At 42.1% G+C, this 17,559-nt stretch overlaps 2 protein-coding genes across 2 annotated transcripts in view; one reads left to right on the top strand and one right to left on the bottom strand.

Annotated features, from left to right (window-relative positions):
- The window catches only part of prdx3 (peroxiredoxin 3), a 235,972-nt gene that overhangs the window by 18,701 nt on the left and 199,712 nt on the right, over window positions 1–17,559 (bottom strand). The window lies entirely within an intron of this gene.
- eif3s10 (eukaryotic translation initiation factor 3, subunit 10 (theta)) lies at window positions 2,143–14,982 on the top strand. The gene is made up of 22 exons (XM_050071062.1): window positions 2,143–2,309; window positions 3,611–3,801; window positions 3,889–4,025; window positions 4,518–4,681; window positions 5,888–6,087; window positions 6,356–6,564; window positions 6,652–6,823; window positions 7,047–7,151; window positions 7,317–7,415; window positions 7,520–7,636; window positions 7,920–8,105; window positions 8,285–8,632; window positions 8,734–8,838; window positions 8,914–9,027; window positions 9,144–9,266; window positions 9,449–9,602; window positions 9,953–10,134; window positions 11,658–11,758; window positions 11,864–12,303; window positions 12,415–12,547; window positions 12,663–12,889; window positions 14,067–14,982. Exons 1-22 carry the CDS (start codon window positions 2,261–2,263, stop codon window positions 14,255–14,257), a joined length of 3,747 nt encoding a protein of 1,248 aa, XP_049927019.1. The 5' UTR covers window positions 2,143–2,260; the 3' UTR covers window positions 14,258–14,982.

The following is a 17,559-nucleotide window of genomic DNA, read 5'->3' as shown; positions in this document are numbered from 1 at the left end:
TAATTGTGGCCTGTGGGCTTGCCTTCAAAATGTGGCCTGCCTGGTTAATCTAGCAAGATCACTTTGCATTTTTTCCCACTCACCTCATGATGTCAGGACTATCATACAGTTTGCAGGCATGCAACGGTCAGTAGGAGCTACACAGACAGAACTCATGTGTTGTCTAAACAGACGCTAAACAAGCAGATGAATGGTTACCTTGCAGCAGACAAGGTAGCAGACACAGCAAAAAAAAAGTGTTAAATCGACATCAAGGGCCACCACTTTCAGCAGTGGTGGAACATTTAATAATTTTTCACTGAAAGATTAAAACAGTCGCCTTTGTCTCATTTGTATCTGACTTTTTAAAAAGGTAAGTCATATGATGGGAGAAGCATTACATTATCTAACCTGAACCCCATTCAAAAATGTTTGGGCACCCCTGCACTATGACATCACAAAATTCAGTTTTTAGCACTCTATCTTTTGGATTTGAGAGAGAGTCGTTCATGTTTGTTTTTTTAATATATTTTTGTACTGTCCAGGACTGTAGAAATAACATTTATGAATTTTGGAAATGGGCATAGTTCCCATTTAAATATCTTGAGCTATGCAAACAAATGCTGCTGCCGGCACTTCTGGCTAGACCAGACTTTGTACATCAGCTGATACATGCACACTGATTACTCTAAAATAGGTATCTAACGGTATTTTGGTAGAAAAAAAAAATGAATAGCACAGGCTCGGTCAAAATGGGGATTTCCTCCTGATCATATTTTAAACCCGATCCTTTAATTTCAGGTACCTGCTGATGCTGAGTCAAACCTGCAGGAGCCAATAGTTTGATTTAATTCACATTTAACGAGGGTTACTTGAACACACCATCAATGGAGCACATACGGGAACTTTATACACCCAGAGCTGCCAGGTTTGTTGAAACCCCCCGTTTGTAGGTTTTGTGTCGCTGTTATCTAGGCTACTTTATAATGCTACAGTCATATTAAACTTTTATTCAAGATAAACAATATTAGATTAGGCTATGCCTAATAGATCTCAATACCGTATTTCATATACTTATTTATCTGATACTTTTTATTGACACCCATGGTCACATACAATGAGTTACAGGTGATATTTCATAATCAGAATCTGCTTTATTTGACAGGTGTGTTTGCGCACATACAGTTAATCTGACTCCGTTCTTCAGTTACTCTCAGCGTGCATAGATGAATCGACATACGGCTAAAAATAAGGATAAAAGAGCTGAACACAGTAAACATTAACATGTATCTACAAGAAACATTGACTGCTATGTACACATTTGAATGTGTGCTGTACATAAAAAAAGTGTATAGCCGTATAAATACATATAAGCATACACGTGGCAGCAAAATTAATAATAATGATAATGGGTCAAATATATCACGCACATACATCAAGAGAATAAATTCAGGTAAATTCAGGATAAATAATCATACAGATGCCATAGAAGTGTGTAACCATGTATAAAGGACATGCCAGATCATTATATCTGTATCAGATATATCAAGGTAACATATGGTCATTTAGGGAGCTACAATTTATACAAGTCAGCGCAAACATTTACAGAATCATCTGTAAAAAAAAAAGTGATTTTAAGTTTACAATATGCATGTTAATATTTGATTGCAAATCAAGGTTCAAGATTATTTGTTGTCAAATGAACAACAATAGCAAGAGCAGTCGTTGCCATTGAAAAATTTGGGTCATAGACTTCTTCCAACAATGCAATTTAAGTATGTATAAAAATCATTAATAATAGTCATTCTAAAATCACACAAGTAGAAACAACAAGGGAAACTAAGTATAAGGATATGGGGAAGTAGTGTAAGTCAAAACAGGAAAAAAAAAATAACATAAATAAAATATGAAGTAGTTGTATGAATATAGAGAATGTAACAGGAATGTGTTGTGGTAAAATGTATATGCTTAGCAAGAGAGTAAACAGTTTACAAAGAGAGGTAAAGAAAATAACGACATAAACTTTAACATTAATTGTAACTTTTGGTTGAAACAAAACAGCACTCAGTTTTTCAGTTCATGGTCTGCTGACAGGGGTAGACACCGTGATAGAGGGATAGTGTGGGACGCACCTGGCAACCCTAGCTAGGCCGCTCACGAGGTTCTTCCTTTCTCAGCCAGCACCGTTGGAGCGGGTGAGTGCGTGGCGTTGATGGACTGGTGAAATCTCTCAAAATTTACTCAAGTCAGCCAATCTGAGTTTCACTAGGACGCCGCCAACATGCCGGCGTATTTCCAAAGGCCAGAAAATGCCCTGAAACGAGCAAACGGTGAGTAGAAACAAAGATTCGAGTTATACAAATGTCAGTCATCTATGCTAAGTAGCTAATGTAAGCTAACCTTCAAACGCATCGTCAGTGACGCTGCGGCGTAGCTAGCCAGGCTAACTACTAGCTTGGCGGGGAAGCCATATCGTTTCTCACGGCTGCGTTAGTATTCAGCTAACCGGCTGGGCCATTTTTGTGGTAATGACATCGACTAAGTCGGTGACATTTTAGAAATGTTGTTTAGGTGGATATTAGACGACCTTAAGCATTCGTTACATCTTTAAAACGTTACTGGCAACGCCTCTTAGCTAACGTTATTGTCTAGTTGTTAGTGCTTTCTCTTCTTGCAGCGTTAATGCTAATGTCACGTTCCTCAGGCACCATGGGCCTAACAGTGTCAGGCAGATTTAGCTAACCACGGTTGTGGAGTTTGTGCGAGATGCCAAAGCTAATATGTATACAGCATACAACATAGTCGTCAAACATTTTCCCGCGGGCCAATACTGGCCCGTCTAGGGTCCAATCCGGCCCACCGGACGACTTTTAACACCTAATATCGATGCACCTGTGAAGGCTAAGAGGTGCCATGTATCAGCAGCAAGTTAAACAATAAGCATCGTACTTCACGTGAAATGCTTCTTCAGAAGCTGTTCCGCCCTGACTATAATACAGTTCTCTGGAAAAAAAAAAACAAATTAATATATATTATTATTATTATTATTATTATTGTTATGCCATTGATCATATTTAAAGATATTGAACACTCTGCAGAATTTTGTGAATCTAGTGAATTTATTGCAAAAGAATCTGCATCAGACTTCTATCTCAATACAGTATTGGTGGCACTGTCAAAACTTTTGATTTGTAAATGGTTTGTAAGGCAGCGGATAACTTAAACTCCTTCCTCAATAGCTTCCACTTTTGTTTGGTGTGCTGATGTCAGGATTAATACATAGGAGTGGAAATGTATGCACATGAGAGTAGTAGATTCAGTGAATATGGAAAAACTGACATATTGGCGAAATTGCACTTACTTTTCTTAATAAATTTTAGGCTGTTCATCTTCTGTTCTGTAAAAGCGTGGACATTTTCAGAATGTATGTGTACCTGTTAACATTAAACGTGAGGGAAACTTTAGGAGTTATTGTTAGTTACAGGTTATTCTGCAATGGTTTTACTGGTCTGGCCCAGTTGAAATCAAATTGGGCTGTATGTTGCCCATAAACTAAAATGAGTTTGACACCCCTGGTATACACTGACCTGTGATGGAGGTTATGTTGATCTATTTCTTGATGTGTTTACAGAGTTTCTTGAGGTTGGCAAAAAGCAGCCAGCTTTGGATGTTCTGTACGATGTCATCAAAAGCAAGAAACATCGAACATGGCAGAAGATCCACGAGCCCATCATGCTCAAGTACCTGGAGCTCTGCGTGGATCTTCGCAAGAGCCACCTGGCCAAGGAGGGTCTCTACCAGTACAAGAACATCTGCCAGCAGGTGTGTGAGGAGAAACTTTGATGTTCGCACAAATTGGGCAGTTGTTTTTGTTTGGAGCCAAAGTGTAGCGTCTGTCTTTGCTTTCAGGTGAATATCAAATCTCTGGAGGATGTGGTCAGGGCTTACCTGAAGTTGGCAGAGGAGAAGACTGAGACAGCCAAGGAGGAGTCCCAGCAGATGGTCCTAGACATCGAGGATCTGGACAACATCCAGACTCCTGAAAGGTGAGGATACTCAACTGACAGATGCAGAAACAATGTCTCTTTACAGCATAAAGGTGTCTCCATACATGTTTCTTGATTTCCTTTAACTTCATACAGAATTTTAACTCATGTCCCATTGTAGTTGGATGAATGTGTGTTACAAATTATACTGATGTCACAGCTAAGAGTATAAGGCATGGGTCTTCAATAAGGGATCTGTGACCCCTAGGGGGTCCTCAGAGTCACTGTATGGGGGCTGCCAAATCATTGTTTGAAAATATTTTTGTTTTTAAGCTGCTTTTTTTTTCTGTCTTCAATCTGTCACTTTGTATTATATTCACAATAAAAGGTTATGTTTATACATGGCACTTAAGGTTGCCCTACACATTATTGTAGGCCCAATATAATTTGCAACTCAAGTTCATACACAATACATGGTATGGTATAAGGTAATTAGCATGTGCTTGAAAACTTTAATACGGATTATTAACATTGAGCTTGTTGCGATTTTAGTGTTCTCCTGAGTGCTGTGAGTGGAGAGGACACCCAGGATCGTACAGATCGCCTGCTGCTCACTCCCTGGGTGAAGTTCCTGTGGGAGTCTTACCGTCAGTGCCTGGACCTTCTGCGGAACAACTCCAAGGTGGAGCGCCTGTACCATGACATCGCCCAGCAAGGTAGTGACACACACTGAATATTTTATTAAGAACGTTTTGTATTCAATCTTATATTGTCTGTAGTCCTCGGTAAAATATTGAACCGTTCGGTCTGCCCTGCACAGATCAATATGCCCTTAAGGACTGCGGGTTTTTGTTTTTGCAATTAATTTTGCATTGGTGCTTTTACAGGCCACTGTGTGTGTGTGTGCCTATCCACAGGCCGAGTCCATGGATATGTAAAGAGAATGGTCGAGTCAGCCTGCTGCACAAAAGCCCTCCCCGCGACTTAATGTCCAATCACTGTTGTGGCTCCGCCCACTCACCCCCTCACACTGTTGTTAATGGAGTTGGGGAAAGTGACACTCGCCCCACACAGAAAAGAAGCGGAAAAAACAAACATAGAGAGCCATGGCAAGCGCAAGCTCAGGAGTTGCGAGACAGAAGTTTGAAGAAGCACTGGCTTCATACAAATCTCCAGTGTGGGATCACTTCGGTTTCGCTGCTGAATAAAACGACGAGGGAGTGAAAACAGTTAACAGAAATGTCACTATCTGCAAACATTGCTTGAAACATGTCTAGTGTTTCCCCTACCATTATATTAGGGGGGCGCCCTGCCCCGTACTTTGTCCTTTTATTAAACAAACTAAATAGCCTTATGTTATTTATCTTATTTACACAACGGCATGTCATTTCTGTCTCTACACGGTGCGCGTTTACAATTCTCCTCGGCCCTCTGTGTCACGCACGGCGGACTTCGGCCCCGATTTGCGCGCACACACACACACACACACACACACACAGAAACAGGTGAGCACACAAGAGCACGGCCCAGGCTGCATTTTCCTGCCCGACAATTATAACCGAGCCCAGCCAGTGCGCCTGTGTTGCGCTCAGGCGTTGTCACGTAAATAACAAATTCCAGCACTTGAATAGGCTGTAGCACAACACAGCAGCATGTCAAGTGCAAAGTCAAGCAAAATAAAGTGATAATTTTGGGGGGGAAATTCTCTTCTCTTTACGCACAAAACACGTACCGAAACCGTGGCCCAAAAACCTAGGTACGGACCATACCGTGGGCTACCTGTACCGTTGCACCCCTATTGTACAGTGTAATGGCATCATAAAGTCACACAGAAGACTAGTCATTAAATAAAAGTCTGCTGTAAATGTCATGTTGTTACACACTAAATGTTGAAAATAATATCTGGACATTTATTTCCGCAGCATTCAAGTTCTGCCTTCAGTACACCCGTAAAGCAGAATTTCGCAAGCTATGTGACAATCTGCGCATGCATCTGGGTCAGATCCAGCGTCACCACAACCAGAGCACTGCTATCAACCTGAACAACCCTGAAAGTCAGTCCATGCACCTGGAGACACGCCTGGTGCAGCTGGACAGCGCCATTAGCATGGAGCTGTGGCAGGTTTGTCTACAACCGTGAATCTCTCAAAAGATGATATCAGCATGCATGCATGTTTTTGTCTGCTCACCTAAAATTTAAATGTGTAAAGCATTTTTTAGTAATGCATTAGAAAATAGTCAACAATAATGTACAATTGTAGTGTATGACCTGTAGGAGAACATCACACTAGTATAGTACTTTAATGTCCTTCGGTGTCATTAAATATGTGAGACATGGTCAAAATGAAGATGATATTGTTACTAATGTGATACTGTTTGTCTTTTACCAGGAAGCATTCAAGGCTGTTGAAGACATCCATGGACTGTTTGCTCTTTCCAAGAAGCCTCCCAAACCCCAGCTGATGGCCAACTACTACAACAAGGTGTCTACTGTGTTCTGGAAGTCTGGGAATGCTCTCTTCCACGCCTGCACCCTCCACCGGCTCTATCACCTCTCAAGGGAGATGCGTAAGAATCTGACCCAAGATGAGATGCAGAGGTATCTTATTTGTTTTATGTAGATAAGTGCACAAAATTTACTCTGGTAGTGACCAAATGGTTAATGATACTTACTTTGGACCTTCAGGATGTCCACCAGAGTCCTCCTGGCCACACTGTCTATTCCTATCACCCCTGAGCGTACTGACATTGCTCGGCTGCTGGACATGGATGGCATCATTGTAGAAAAACACCGCAGGCTGGCCACCCTCCTGGGCCTGCAGTCTCCACCAACCCGGCAGAGTCTCATCAATGATATGGTACGTTATCTGCATGAGAAAGCTTTGTTAGGTATTTGAGGTTTCAACAGTGCCCCTGAATACTTTAGTAGAAAAAGCTCTTGTTTGCTTTTGTGAAGAGATTTATATCCTTTTAAGGACAATTAGTTTGAAACTTTTCTTTTAACCTGATCTTGCAAAACTGTTAATTCACATTTGCTTTAAGATGTTTTGACAAATTTATATTTTATTGTTTGCGGTCCAGGTGAGATTTAACCTGCTCCAGTACGTTGTACCTGATGTGAAAGAACTCTACAACTGGCTTGAAGTTGACTTTCATCCTCTGAAGCTGAGTGGAAGAGTGACCAAGGTATACAATCTGGTGGCAACCAGTGTGGCAATAATCCAGATATACAGTCCATCTTTGTAGTTTTAGAAGCAGTTTTTAATAATATTTATTTATTTAATTAATTAAATTGATTAAAGCTGGTCATTCTCATACCAGCATATGGTAACAAACCTACTTTGCTACTAGGTGTTGAACTGGGTGAGAGACCAGGCTGAGAAGGAGGCTGATCTGCAGCAGTATGTCCCTCACCTGCAGAGTAATACTATCCTGAGGCTCCTGCAACAGGTAATTCTCTTTAATCTTTTTCATTCCCCTGGAATGCTGTCTTAAATCATTTCTTCAATGAAATGGTACAAATCTCTCTCATTACTCTACATCCATTATATTAGGTTGCACAGATCTATCAAAGCATCGAGTTCACCCGTCTGGCTTCCCTGGTTCCATTTGTGGACGCCTTCCAGCTAGAGCGCTCCATTGTGGATGCTGCCCGGCACTGTGATCTGCAGGTAAGGTCAACATCATGACAGATTATGCATTAACTAATTAAAAACATTAAAGCTTGGGTAGACAGTTGTATTTTGGTGTAACTTTGCAAAAATACCACTAGAACATGATGAGACTCCTAGGTCATTTCCGAGAGAGGGGACGTATGCCCATGTTCATGTAGGGGGAGGGGCAAAGGACAGAGAGGAAAGCAACAGGAGGAGTGTGTATTCTTTATTTAAAAGTGTAACAGCGTTTATCATACTGTTTCTAACATCTTATCTGACATTTCCTTTTTCCCTGCAGGTCCGTATAGACCACACCTCTCGAACACTGAGCTTTGGCTCTGACCTCAACTACTCAACCAAAGAAGATGCCCCTGTTGGTCCTTTCCTGCAGAACATGCCCTCAGAGCAGATAAGGAACCAGCTGACTGCCATGTCTTCTTCTTTGGCCAAAGCCATCCAGGTCATCAAACCTGCCTCCATCCTGGTGAGTTCACCCTCTTATTGAGCTCTCATATGTAGACACACAGAGACACCTGTTCAGTGACCAACATTAGCTTTTTACATAGTCACACATAATACAAACAGACATATCTGCATATTACTGTGTATTCTCTTTTATTCTTCAAGTCTAATCTGCATTTTGATGTTTGTTTCCCCTCCCAGCAAGAGCGTGAGGAGCAGAGCCAGCAGGCCATCGCTGCCTATCTGAAAAATGCCCGCAAGGATCACCAGCGCATCCTGGCTCGTAGACAGACCATCGAAGAGCGTAAGGAACGCCTGGAAAGCCTGAACATTCAGCGTGAGAAGGAGGAGCTGGAGCAGCGTGAAGCTGAGATGCAAAAGGTTCGTAAAGCTGAGGAGGAGCGTCTGCGCCAGGAGGCCAAAGAGAGGGAGAAGGAGCGTATCATGCAGGAGCATGAGCAGATCAAAAAGAAGACAGTCCGTGAACGGCTGGAACAGATCAAGAAGACTGAACTTGGAGCCAAAGCCTTTAAGGATATTGATATTGAGGTGAAATTTTGATTGATTCACTAGGTTGAACTCCATGTTGCAGAAATAGGTCATTGTAATATGAAGTTGAAAGGTGAGACTAACAAGTTTGTTTTGCACAGGACCTTGAGGAGCTGGATCCTGACTTCATCATGGCCAAACAGGTGGAGCAGCTGGAGAAGGAGAAGAAGGAACTTCAGGAGCGTCTGAAGAACCAGGAGAAGAAGGTAACTGAGTGATTCATCAGTGAAAATATCAGTCATCTAGATGTGAATTGGACACTTACCTTTCTTTCTCTCCAGATTGACTACTTTGAAAGAGCAAAACGCCTCGAGGAGATTCCTCTCATCAAAAAGGCTTATGAGGAGCAGCGTATCAAGGACATGGAACTATGGGAGCTCCAGGAGGAGGATAGGGTATGTAGAAAAAAAAACAACCTCAGATTGAAAAAATACATCCATAGATCAGAGAAATGTAATACATCCAGGTGAGTATCCAGAATGTAAAAATTGTTTTTTTCATTTTGTTGTAGATCAGTAACATGAAAGTTGAACGGGAGAAGGCTCTGGAGCACAAGAAGCGCATGTCCAGGATGATGGAGGACAAAGAAAACTTCTTGTCCAAAATAACTGCTGCCCGTAGCTTCATTTATGAGGTAAAGCCATTTAGTCCTTCCATCAATTTAAAGGTATACTGTGCCAATTTTATACCAGCTTTGTATCATAGCAAGGTGGATAGTGTGTTAATAAAGTATAGTAAACTTCCAACATCTTACCTCCCTACTCAAAGTGATGTGACTGATGCAGTGGTTTTAAAAAAACTATTCTGTCTTTGAAGGAAAAACTGAAAGCTTTCCAGGAGCGCTTGGTGGAGGAGAGAAAGAAGCGCATGGAAGAAAGGAAAAAGCAGCGCAAAGAGGACAGGCGTAATGCTTACTACCGTCAGAAAGAGGAAGAAGCACAGCGTATCCACGAGGAGCAGCTCAAGAAAGGTAATAAATTTATATTTGCACATGTGCACTGGGAACTTGTAAGCCAACTAGTCATGATAAAGGAGGGGCAGTTACCACCAAGAAGAAAATTGTGGTAGAAATGTTGGCAATGGTGGTTAAGGTGGTTGTTCTGAGTGACATTAGTACTACTGGGACTTTTTATTTGACTGACTTTTGCAGGTTAAGTAAAGTTGGACACAAGAGTTTTTTAGTCAGGAAAAAGTTTTTCCAATTGTGGAACCACTCCAAGTATGTCACACCTTGCGATTTTTAATCAGGTCATAATGCAGTACTCTTTATAAGTTCATGTAGTTTGAACACACCACCTTATTTTTCTGCCTTTGTTACAGAGCGTGAGGAGCGTGAACGCCTGGAACAAGAGCAGAGAGAAGAGGAGGAGAGGGAGTACCAGGAGCGTCTGCGCAAACTTGAAGAGCAGGAACGGAAGCAGCGTGCTCGTCAGCAGGAGATTGAGGAGCGAGAACGCCGACGTGAGGAGGAGAAAAGGGTCCCCCAGGAGGAGAAATCCAAGGTACGAATGAGCTTTTTTTTACTGATGGCCAGAGCCCACAGTTATGGAGTCTGACAGTTAGTTGAAGTTTCATGCGAATACAAAGGGGTGGGAATTAAAGTACTTCATACAAGATTTTATTGTATAGCTATCTGATGGTCAGCAATGTGTTGATTTGTCCCTTTTATTCAGTAATTTATGTGAAATTAATTTATAAAGTTAATCTACCAGAGGTGTTCTTTAGTGTTGCTGTAGTGGATTTAATAAGAATTAAAGGGATAGTGCACCCAAAAATGAAAATTCAGCCATTATCTACTCACCCATATGCCAATGGAGGCCCTGGTGATGTTTTAGAGTCCTCACATCCCTTGCGGAGATCGGCGGGGGCAGCGGCTAGCACACCTAATGGCTGACGGCGCCCCAGACTAACGTCCAAGAACACAAAATTGAAGCCACAAAATATCTCCGACATGCTCATCCGTAGTGATCCAAGTGTCCTGAAGCCCTGACATAAAAAGTTGTTTCGAAAAACGTCATTTGAACTCTGTTTTTAGTCTCATTGTAGCCTGTAGCTCTGACTGCCTCTCTGTGCTCCGCGCTCACGTGCGCGCGCTCAGGGTGATCGGTGATGCACGGTGTCTGAAGAGCAGCAGTCTCGTCAGTACTGATGTCCAGATTCTCAAGTGCAGGCATCGCCAATTCCCAGTCTTAGCAGCAAAGACTTTCCTCATCCGTTGGCATTGCTTTGCATTTGAAACAACTACACCACCAGGTTTCCAGTGCTCGACTTGGTATTCTGCAGCTGGCTGAGGGTTAGGCTCATGAGCTGCGGCGGCTGCTTCGTCCAGTAGCCTGAGTTCCACGTCCGTATATTCGGGCTCAAACAAATACGGCTCAACAAAGAAATGCTGTTCCTCCTCAATTTCAAAGTCTTCAGACATGTTGGGCTGTCCTTTGCTAAAAGACCGTAGTGCAAATTATCTTTTAGCTACTGTGGTTACTGCTGTCTCCCCCTGCGGTGCACGTGTCACGTGATGTAAACACGGGTAAGCAAAGCTCATGCTTTCACTGGTCTCGCGCATGGCGTGTGCACGTGAGCGTGGAGCATGGAGAAGCAGTCAGAGCTACAGGCTACAGTGAGGCTAAAAACAGAGTTCATATGACGTTTTTCGAAACAACTTTTTATGTCGGGGCTTCAGGACACTTGGATCACTACGGATGAGCATGTTGGAGATATTTTGTGGTTTCAATTTTGTGTTCTTGGACGTTGGTCTGGGGCGCCGTCAGCCATTAGGTGTGCTAGCCGCTCCCCCCGCCGATCTCTGCAAGGGATGTGAGGACTCTAAAACTTCACCAGGGCCTCCGTCAGCATATGGGTGAGTAGATAATGGCTGAATTTTCATTTTTGAGTGCACTATCCCTTTTAAGATGACTTAAATACCAAGTATTATTGTAGCTTGTAGGAACAAATGATTGTACAGACCTTTGAGTGTTATTTATGTAATAGCAAAATGTGACTTAATCGGTATGTTTTGCATATACAGGATTGGGGTGAGAAAGAGAAGGAGGAGGGAGGAGGAGGAGGAGGATGGAGGAGGCGTACTGAAGGAGGTGATTCAGAATGGCGTCGTCCTGTGCCTGACAAGTAGGTGTTGGTAACTGTGTTTTATCATACTTTTTTTTTTTTTTTTTACTGTTAACCCAGTTAAACCATGAGGGGCTACTCTACCAATAGCTGTGCTCTCTCTAGGGAATGGAGACAGGAGGGCCGTGAAGATGACAGAGAGGAGAGAGAGGGGCCCTTTAGGCGAGAAGGTCTCCGCAGGGGCGGAGATGACAGAGGACCCCGTCGCGGCTTTGATGACGATAGAGGTCCACGCCGTGGTGGTGATGATGACCGTCCTCTGCGCAGAGGGATGGATGATGACCGTGGTCCACGTAGAGGTTTTGATGATGACCGTGGCCCGAGGCGTGGTTTTGACGATGACCGCGGTCCCAGGCGTGGCTTTGATGACGACAGAGGTCCCCGAAGAGGCATGGATGACTCCAGGGGTCCCAGGCGTGGGGCTGATGATGACTGGGGTCCCAGAAGAGGAGGAGATGATGAAAGAGGTGGAAGGAGAGGCATGGATGATGGGCCACGTCGTGGTGGTGATGACGCCAAACCCTGGAAGCCCCTGGGCCGACCTGGTAAGCCTGATAGAGATGTCTTATTTAATTGAAGAATGGTTCGTTCAGTAATCAGACTGCTCGGCAGCTCTGTGCGGAATGTGGGATGATGAGTAAATGCTTACGTGGCAGGTGGTTGGCGTGAGCGGGAGAAGGCTCGAGAGGACAGCTGGGGTCCTCCTCGTGATAACGCCAGTGATGAAAGAGATGATGATGAAGGAGAGAGGAGACCCAGCGACAACTTCAGAGACCGTCGTCCAGTCAGGTGGGCCTGATAGACCTATGCCAAGAGTTTTGGTGTATTTTTTGGTCATAAATGCAGACAGAGGATATCACAGTTACCTTTCCAGCAAGTTTTTAGTATCACTTTATTTCCACAGAGAGGACAATACCTGGAGGAGAGCAGGTGCAGAGGAAGGAGGAAGCAGCTGGAGAGAGTCTCGCAGAGAAGATGCCGACCGCGATGACCGCCGTGACCGCGATGAACGCCGTGACCGTGATGATCGTCGTGGTGAGCGCCGTGATTTTGGACGCCGTGATGAACCTCGTGATAGAGAGCGCCGGGATGACCGTGAACTGAGAGGCCCACCCAGAGATCAAGATGATGGTAAGCAGTGGGATTTGAGAGTTATCCATTACATACATCAGTCATACACTGTAGGAGGCATCACCATTTTCCCGCTAAAAGCTGTGGGGTGTAATTCTCTTTAAACCCAAAACCTACGCATATGTATGTTATTTAACATAGCTTATGGCTGAACAGAACCTTCAGCAACCGTCAGGCTTCAGATTTGTCTGAGTTACCATCAGATCAGTGACTATGATAAAAAACATTGTAGCAATCAAGTCACAAGTTCACACCATCCTGATAGGCTCCAAATACAGACACCAGGTTACTAAATAGAACAGATACATTTTAAAGTAGGTGTGAACTTTCCTGTTTAACAAAACTAATGGGTATTGGGGGGTGTTGCACTCAGACAGCAGGGGTCACTGTCACTTTTGCTACAGCAGGGGCCAGATACATAAAGGTCGGTACATGTAAAAACTGTGCCTACATCTTTTCCCTCAAATAAACTGGTATTTATAAACGAAAAATGGGCCCACCTCACACATTCTTCAGGCCAGGCGTTACACATGGTTTTAACTGAGACAGCTGCAGGTGGTGTGACCAGGAGCAGATCAAATAGAAGTAGAGACTGATAATATTATTTTATGGATGTTCACTTACTGTGTTATTATTTTTACAGGCTACACAGCATTCTGTGAAATATCGATCAAAAGCGTATTTATAAATTTAATTTTAAATAATTTGTTTGATACATTTCATAATTATTTTTATTAACCTTCATCAGTGTTTATTTTATTTCATCATGTGAAGCTCTGTAAAGTCTGTTTGAACATGAGCTTTATGAATGAATCATTGATCATCCTTCTGACGTTTAATAATAATAATGATGATAAAGATTTTACCACGATGATGGTTTGCAGAAATGTGATGAATTAGTGATACGGCTGCTACAAATACCCACAGCCCTGCGTAATGACAGCTGCTCCAACTCTATTGGAGAACCTCACCGATGCAATGGGTCATGAAATTTCACTTTCATTACCGTATTCCTCAGAGACAGGTCTAATGAGTGGTGGAGGCGCACAAGTACACAGAGTTTTATGTATCTGGCCCCTGGTTGGGTAAATACACAAAGTTCTAAAATAGAGTTGTATTTGTAAAATTAACATGTTCCTGCTTTAACATGTCCTAATGAGTGTCTTTGTTTTCTAAGGAGGTTCTTGGCGTCGCGGAGGCGGAGGCGGAGGCGGAGGCGGAGGCGAAGACAAGCGTGAGGAGCGGCCGAGGGAGAGGGAGCGTGAGCGTGAGCCTGAGGGAGACAAGGGTTGGCGTTCAGACAAAGAAAACCCTCGCCGCACCAAGAACGAGATAGATGATGATGGCTGGACCACTGTCCGCCGCTGAGTTACAATCTCTGCATCCTATAGATTCAGTTCATGATAAATTGGTTTTGAAAAAAATAATATTCGGTATCCCATCAGCCAGTTAGCAACAGTGGTGATTTAATGGCAACAAGCTTCTGATACTCCTGTGCATAATTCCTTTGAATTGAATATTTGTAGACAGTAGTTTTCCTGGGGATTTTTTTCTTCTCTTTATTTTGACTTTCAGCAGTTTTGAAGCAGAGGCTCCTTACCACCCAAAACACCATCAGCCAGTGAACTTGTGTGCACTTAGGCCTCGTGCAAACCATCAGTGTAAACATGACTGCCCCCAGTGGTTAGGAGTTTTATTACCTTACATGAAGAAATTAAACTGGATAAACTGAAAAACAGTGTACCTGCTCCAATGTTCAGTGCAAACTCAGTGCATTACCAACTGCCTCTTTTAAATAATTGACCTTTGCATTTATGTCATAATACCACAGATCCACAACTCTTTTAATGGCAATGACTAGAAATCTGTCATCTGCTTCAGTGATCTCTGCTCTTCATCTAATGTTTCAGATGCTTCTTAACCTGTTTAACAACTAGTGGAATGGACTTAACATTTTGATGTGCATGCATAGAGTATTCAATTGGTCTCGCTCGATATCCAGTGTGTGGTTCTATCTTGCTGCAATCGGCGGTATCAAACCAGGTTGCATGTGTACAGATAAAGCCTTTATTAATAAATATGTTTGCTCACCACCTAATGGTTCATGTTGTCTCAAATGCTATATCAACATTTAAGATCACAGCACACTTAGCAGTTTAAGTCTGGTGTTCAACAGGTCCCTTAAAACAGTGGGCAACAATATTGTATACTTATGTTTTATTTTAAAATATAAAATAACAAAACTATGTAGGAAATATGTTAAGTTTTAATGAGTTTGGTCAAATGTGTCAACACAAGCATAAGGATACATTGGTGCATATGTTTGAGACTGGGATGTCTACAGGACTGTGAGTCAGCTGCCTTCACAACATGTAGTGTTTGTATTGTAATACCCATTCTGAACTTTCTTAATTGTGTACCCCGACAAATACTACCTAATTATAATTTAAAAAAAAAAACCCTTGAACATACTTAGACTAACAAAAACTAAACTAAAACATAGCGTTACATTTTTTATGCAATGAAAACTAAACTGAAATGATCAAACCCAGTCTGGAACCAAACTGAGTGGTTTAAAAAAAAAAAAACTGTAATAACTCTGCTCCCAGTGTGGCGATTAGAGGATAAGCCTGATGGGGCAGAATTGCTGATTCTGTTCGGAAATATCTTCCTGTATTTGTGTTAGTCATAAATATTAGCATATATCAGTCCCTCTGACTAACTTCAGTTGTGAAAATACAACTTGACAGGGAACTGTATTGGCAGCCTGTGTCCACTGGAGGTGCTCAAAGAGCAAACTTTGATCCCAACAGTTATATCATCAGCTCAAACTTGTACAGAGTGCGACACTATTAAAGTCAACCAGTCTTTATGTCGTTTTGAACTAGATCTTTCTACTTTCACTGCACCCTATAACTCATCACCCCCAGTTTTGGTATCATTTTTACCACAGTACCAGCATGTCACCACTAGAGGTCGGTAAAGCTCCGTGGAGAGGACCGACACGCTTCAACGTGTGAGAGCAGGCGGTGTGTTGGTTCATCTCCATGATCAGCAGTTAACCCGAGTGTAAAACTCAGGAAAATATGAACGTGCAGGCAGTGGTCAGTGTGCAGGCAATTAGCAAACCGGTAACATGCTGTTAGAATTGTTAAAGAAACCCTTAACCATGCTTAACTTCTCCTTAAAAAAAAGCTTTCCATGACAACAAATGACTTTAAAATGATCTGCACTGCTTCGATTTGAATCCACGATGCACTTTAATAATGATAATGCTGATAATACTAATAACAACACTAATAGTAGTCGTGATAATAATAAAAATAATGTGTGTAATAGGTAGGAAATTTTTATTTATGAGGCGATTATATTACAAAAATAAAAGGCTTTACCTTAATGAATTCAGGCGAGTTTAAATAAAACATCTAAAACAACTCACTCCCAATGATTCTTTATTGTAACAATGTAATCTGGACTGACACGTTTTTAAGATGTTAAATCAGGCGTATATGGTGTTGCACCGCTGCTGGTGCTCTGGCAGCTTTGCCAAACCAGTTTAGTCTTTAGGTTGTATTTTATTCCACACAGACCCTGAACCCACCCGCACAAATAACAACCCTAGTAGACTGGTCCACAAGCTTTGAATGGGCAAGCATATATCCTAGACTGCGACAATAATAGTAATAATAATAATAATAATTATTATTATTATTAGAATAATACAAATAATAATAATAATACACTTCAATAAATATGTTTACCATTCAGGCTTGTGTGGTCTCTTAAAAGGCGACTTTAATTTTCTGACATCTGAAGTCATGATAACCTCTTATGAACATCAAAACATTAAAAAAGAAAAAAAGAAATAAACATGTATTATAATTTCAAATACTATATAACAATCTGAATTTTCAGGGCTGCATGTATCCATTTCTCAGCAGCCTCCTGACTGTAACTCCGCGTGCTATTAGTGTGTATCATGTCTTTATGGAGGCCCTCGGTGCGCGGCCATGGCTGCAGCTTTGTGCTGCTGCTCTCAGCCACTGATCCACACACAGGGGTGACAGCCTGCAGTCACAGGTAGCTCCTCCAATAAACACCTGAGCATACATTAAATACATTGAATAACACTGAATGACAAGCAGCGACTCATCAGTGAGAAGGCGTTATTGAATTTTCAAGAGGGTCAGCCTTTACGCACTGTCCCGCACAGTTGCGGAAAAACAAGCTCTGAATCTATAGCTTGTTGTGTCTCCGGTGTCTCCCAGACATCCCATCCATCCAGCAGAAATTAAAAGTCTTCAATTTGAAACTTATCCTAATAGAATCTGGAGAAAATGGAAACGAGCAGGGACGCAACAAGAACAGTTTCTGTACATAAATCCAGTTAGAAAAACAAAATCAGGAACAAAATTGAGAAATAAATGAAGGCCGAATGATAGCCAATTAAACTCAATATTATCCCCGCTCACAGCATCGAAAATAGACCTTAATGGAGCTGATTTGATGTTTGCGCAACATTGTTGTGCATAATTAAAAATAATCACTCGCTAGTATTAACACTACACGCGCCCCCACCCTTAAAAAATCAGTTTGAACCTGTCACAGCCCGTAAATGCAAATAAGCAGGCTACCTTGAGCTTTTCTACTGGTTCAGATGAGTGTGTTAA

This window comes from Epinephelus moara, chromosome 19, assembly GCF_006386435.1.
Source record: "Epinephelus moara isolate mb chromosome 19, YSFRI_EMoa_1.0, whole genome shotgun sequence".
In the NCBI taxonomy this organism is placed as follows: domain Eukaryota; kingdom Metazoa; phylum Chordata; class Actinopteri; order Perciformes; family Serranidae; genus Epinephelus; species Epinephelus moara.
The sequence above is the reverse complement of the archived record's forward strand: the minus strand, read 5'-3'. Positions and strand labels throughout refer to the sequence as shown.

Excerpts from the sequence above, each read along its gene's own strand:
- eif3s10 (XM_050071062.1), top strand. The coding sequence starts at position 2,261 with ATGCCGGCGTATTTCCAAAGGCCAGAAAATGCCCTGAAACGAGCAAAC. Across the intron at positions 6,565-6,651 it reads ACCCAAGATGAGATGCAGAG|GATGTCCACCAGAGTCCTCC; the intron begins GTATCTTATTTG and ends TTGGACCTTCAG. Across the intron at positions 8,839-8,913 it reads TGAAGAACCAGGAGAAGAAG|ATTGACTACTTTGAAAGAGC; the intron begins GTAACTGAGTGA and ends CTTTCTCTCCAG.